This window comes from Gadus macrocephalus, chromosome 19, assembly GCF_031168955.1.
Source record: "Gadus macrocephalus chromosome 19, ASM3116895v1".
Taxonomy (NCBI): Eukaryota; Metazoa; Chordata; class Actinopteri; order Gadiformes; family Gadidae; genus Gadus; species Gadus macrocephalus.
The window spans coordinates 11,258,277-11,263,276 of NC_082400.1; the positions used below are offsets into that span (position 1 = coordinate 11,258,277).

Consider the following 5,000-nt stretch of genomic DNA (forward strand, 5'->3'; position numbering starts at 1 on the left):
GAATCAAACCCCTATCTCGGCACTGTTATTGCCATGCTTCTTCCGAGCCGAGCGTTCTGATTTCTGGGAATGGAAACCATTGCATCAAGCAAAGGGACCATGAATTCTTAATTTGCTCTAAATGGCCAATTTATGTAGCGGTCGGAGTTGAACTGATGATGAGAGCCCTGTCTCCACTCTGTAACCAGAACCAACCCTAGCCAGAAGGAAGGGACGTCCAAGCAGATAGGGACAAAGAAGTGTGTCCTTTCTGAACTTTTCTTTCATTTTTAGGTGCATTATATCCACTCACGCCCCTCCCGTTGTCTATTGATTGCTAACGCTTATGTATGATCGTAACTAACATCAGTGATTAAAAATCCCAGAGAGATGTATTCCGGCAGCTACAATTTTGTTGTCGGTGTGTGGCCGTGTCGGTGTAGTAACAGCTTGTCACCACCAGGCGGCGCTGCAGGTGGGCGGTCACGGAGAGAGGCTGCACCAGTGTCGGGAGGTGGTGCTCACCACGTTTAAAACCGTCCCTGTCCAGGTGAGTGCACATAAAACCATTAAACCATGGTTCCAGTAGTTGCATGAGAAAGATATTTATAAATATATATATACCCCTCTGTGTGTGTGTGTGCGTGTGCTTGTGTGTGTGCCTGTGTATGTTTGAACGTGTGTGCATGTGCATGTGTGTGCGTCTTGTTTGCATGCATGTGTGTCTTGTTTGCATGTGTGTGTGCGTGTGTGTGTGTGTGCGTCTTGTTCATGTGCGCGTGTGTGTGTGTGTGCGTGTGTGTGTGTGCGTGTGTGTGTGTGTGTGCGTGTGTGTGTGCGCGTGTGTGTGTGTGTGCGTGTGTGTGTGTGTGTGTGTGTGTGTGTGTGTGTGCGCGTGTGTGTGTGTGTGTGTGTGTGTGTGTGTGTGTGTGTGTGTGTGTGTGTGCGTCTTGTTCATGTGCGTGTGTGTGTGTGTGTGCGTGTGTGTGTGTGCGTGTGTGTGCGTGTGTGTGTGTGCGCGTGTGTGTGTGTGTGCGTGTGTGTGTGTGTGTGTGTGTGTGTGCGTGTGTGTGTGTGTGTGTGTGTGTGTGTGTGTGTGTGTGTGTGTGTGCGTGTGCGTGTGCGTGTGCGTGTGCGTGTGCGCGCGTGTGCGCGCGTGTGCGTGCGTGTGTGCGTGTGCGTGTGCGTGTGCGTGTGTGTGTGTGTGTGTGTGTGTGCGTGTGCACCCAGGTGGATGGCGAGCCCTGCCGACTAGCCCCCTCCACTCTCCACATCTCCCTCCGAAACCAGGCCAACATGGTGCAGAAGAGCAAGAGACGGACCTCTGTACCCCTACTCAACGAGTGAGCAGCACACACACACACACACACACACACACACACACACACACACGCGCGCGCGCAAACGTTTAGACAGGAAACGCGGCAGCAGTCATTAAATGTCCTTGACCTTTTTCCACGTGACTTATTGGCGCTATTAATGATTGTTAAAAGTGACGCTAGAATGTAAGATAGCCAGCTCCACTTAAGGCAAGCTGAAATACTTCCATGGTTGACAGGAGAACAGCTGAATACATTACGAAACAATCCAAAAAAGAAACTTAAAAAAAAAAAGAAATCCGTACACTGATTCTTATCTCAAACAGCAATGAATCCAAGGCCCGTAATTACCCAAAGAATTCTGTACACTGTGCACACTCTGTCCCTCACTGTGAAAAGGACGCAACCATAGAAATGGCTTTCTTTTGAAGAGAGCACACTGACAGACAACTCCACATTATGCTGTCAGACAGTTCCACTCCTCTTTTGAAAAAAAATTGACAAACCACAGCACTTTTCCGGTAAATTTCCATTCCTTGCATCGCCTACATGCTGGAAATCCACTCATATCGGTGCTATAGATACAGGATACAGTCCATCTCTGTTATGGTTCGTTCCCTTAAATCATATTCATGTTCGTCTTAGACTTCACAGTGCACCTTGATAGGAAGGTCCGGCCCCCATTCATTGGGCAATTATGCCAGCCATTAAGATGAGCCATGTGAGCTAACACCTAGATTAATGATGTCTATCTTTTCTGCCTTATGATTCTTAAGGCTATTATTTTTGGATTTGATACTATTACATTGTGGCCTTTCTGTCTATTATCACCCAGGTAACACTTTACAAAAAGGTTAGTTAAGGCAGTAATAAACATAATTATATAGCATTTGCATTGGGGTGAGGATTATGGGGATTGATACTAAGGATTTTACGCTATTAAATAACGTATGCATTATTTCCTTAATTAACATGAACACCATTCCCTTAGTCAACATGAACACCATCTGTAAACATGAACACCATTAGTTAAACAGTAAATTAATGGTAAATTGATGTATTGCAGTGTTACCACCATCCAATGTATCCGTATAAAATATTAAGCTATAATGTACAGCACTTATAGTCAGGAGTCGTACTCTGCCCAGGAAGGAGGAGAAGAGCACGTTACAGTAAGCAAAACTCTAAACCGTTCAACCCTTAAAGGTTGGGTATGGGATTTGCGATACGCCGGCAGATTTTGAAAATGCACAACTCAAATGGTCCTACCCCCTCTACGCTGACTCTGACTCCACCCATTCCAAGTACAAATTGGACGCGCAATCATGCACGAGCGCGAACACAGATGCGCGAGAGCGAGCCAGGCTAGCTAGGTTAGAGTTTAGGGTTGTCTTCTAGTGCTAGGACCAAATGTGGATCAGCTAGTTAGCTAGCTCCAGTAGCTACCGCAGGATAACAACAAACAGAAGCTTGCTCTGGGTCACGAGCTTTGAGTATGTGCACGAAGGGGTCACGCGCGCGGGAGGGGGAGGGGGAGTGCAGTACGACCGTTTGATTGACGTACTTCTGGAAATCATTGGCTGGAGTTTTTCGAGCCCTGCCCGTTCCACAGATGATTGACTTGTTTAATTTCCATGTCAGTACTTCTAACTCAGTGGCTGTAAGTGGGTTATGATAAGGATTTCAAGTAATTTTGCAAAAATGGCAAAAAAAGAGAATTCCATACCCAACCTTTAATGCACAAGAAAATACATTCAGGACAGCAAGTGGGATTCTGTTGGGGCGGCACGGTGGTAGAGCTATTGCTGTCGGTGGTCCTTTGCTGCATTTCTTCCCCTCTCTCTCACATATCTTCCTGTCTATCTAACTGTACAACTAAAAGGATAAAACCTTAAAAAAGTAATTCCCCGAAAAAAGTGAGATTCTGTCACCCTACTTTAAACCCAATAAAGTAGGCTTCATCATTGTTGCTTCCAATCAAGCCAACCTCACACAGAAACACGACCAATGCACCGTTCTCCTGGGTTCTCTTGCTGTTCCTGCGCCTGCCTCCCTCGCTTCACTCTAATATCTATCCCTGTGCGTCCCGGGACTCTTTGCCATGTGCCTCAGCTTCAATACTACCACCGCTGCTGCTACTAAAGTGTCTGTGCATAGATCTCCTTCTAGCTGTAGTGGTTTCTGTGTTAAGGCTCAGTTATGGTTCCACGTCGACACAACGCAATGACCATACAAACGCTTTGACGCAGTCGTGAATCTGTTTTGGTTCTGCGTCGGGTTTTAGTGAGCAGACCAATCACAGCCCTCGCTGCTGCGTCGCCTTCGATGCAAGGTTAACATTTTTTGGAGGCGCACGTCAGGCCCTTGCAGTGGATGCAAGGAGGGTCCGCAAGGACGTAACGGGTCAGAAAACCCCCTTGCGTTGCGTCGACGTGGAACCATAACTAAGCCTTTAGTGTCACTGTGTGCATACGACAGAGAGGGACACTTCTACACACACGCACACACGCACACACACTGGTGTCTTTGCTCAACCTACGTTGGTGTTACCGGTATACTGTATGCTACTTTATCGTGTTCTCGTCCATTTACACCTCTGGGCTTTGTCCGTTTGTCTCTCTCTTCTTTCTGTGTGTATATATGTGAATGTACGTCTATATGGTCGTCTTTCTGTCTCCTATTTGATGGTGTTCTTCATCTTCCACCTGCCTAATTCTTTGTTGGTCTTCTTTTTCGTTTTGTGTTTATTTTCTGATTTTTGGGTCTCTATTAAAACCTCTGTTTTCTGACTGTTTCTGTCCCTCAATTGTTCAATTTTTATGTTATTAATATTTATTATTTATATTATTACTTTATATTTATTTTCCTACTCTTGTCCGTTTTCTCGTCCGCCAATTTCCTCTCTTATGCCCCTTGATAATTTTGGTTCTCATCCTTGTCGTATATTCGCTTTTCTCTGCTTGTTGCCTTCTATCTCCTTCTCTCCTCTCCGCGTCTAATGTCCTCTCCTCGGCTCCTCCGCCCTGATATCCTCTCCTTGCCTAATCTCCTTGTATACTATGCCCTGCTGGCCTCTCCTTGCCCCACCTCCTAACCTTATCCAATCTCCTTGTCTCCTTCCCTTGCCTCCTCTCCTTATCCTGTCTCCTCGCCTTCCCTTATCTGATCCCCTTGCCTCCCCTCCATCCCTTCCCTACTCTTCTCCCCTTTCCTCCTCTCCTTCAATCGTTTCCTCTCCCTCCCTTGCCTCCCCTCCTTCACTCGTCCCCTCTCCCTGTCCTACCTCCTCTCCTTCCTTTTCCTCCTCTCCTAATCTCCTCTCCTCCCTTCCCCACCTTGTCGTCCCCGGGCTGCTCCTCCTCCTCCTCCTCCTCCTCCTCCTCTTCTGTCGGCGTGTGCGTGCGCGTGTGCGTGCGCGTGGCGTGCGCGTGGCGTGCGCGTGGTGGCGTGTGTGTGGTGGTGTGTGCACCGCTGTAGTGTTCAGAAGGTGCGTGCAGCCGAGCTGCGCCGCCTCTCTGCCCCCCCCGACTCCTTCTCTGTGTAAGTACCTCCTCTGTCCACCTGTCTGTGTGTGTGTGTGTGTGTGTGTGTGTGTGTGTGTGTGTGTGTGTGTGTGTGTGTGTGTGTGTGTGTGTTTGTGTGTGTGTGTGTGTGTGTGTGTGTGTGTGTGTGTGTGTGTGTGTGTGTGTGTGTGTGTGTGTG

At 47.7% G+C, this 5,000-nt stretch overlaps 1 protein-coding gene across 1 annotated transcript in view; it reads left to right on the top strand.

Moving 5' to 3' along the window:
* Nucleotides 1–5,000, top strand: part of dgki (diacylglycerol kinase, iota) — a 20,399-nt gene that overhangs the window by 2,029 nt on the left and 13,370 nt on the right. The window contains exons 2-4 of the mRNA XM_060039094.1: nucleotides 362–529; nucleotides 1,210–1,322; nucleotides 4,776–4,838. Coding sequence (XP_059895077.1) covers nucleotides 362–529; nucleotides 1,210–1,322; nucleotides 4,776–4,838 — 344 coding nt within the window. The remainder of the gene's footprint in view (nucleotides 1–361; nucleotides 530–1,209; nucleotides 1,323–4,775; nucleotides 4,839–5,000) is intronic.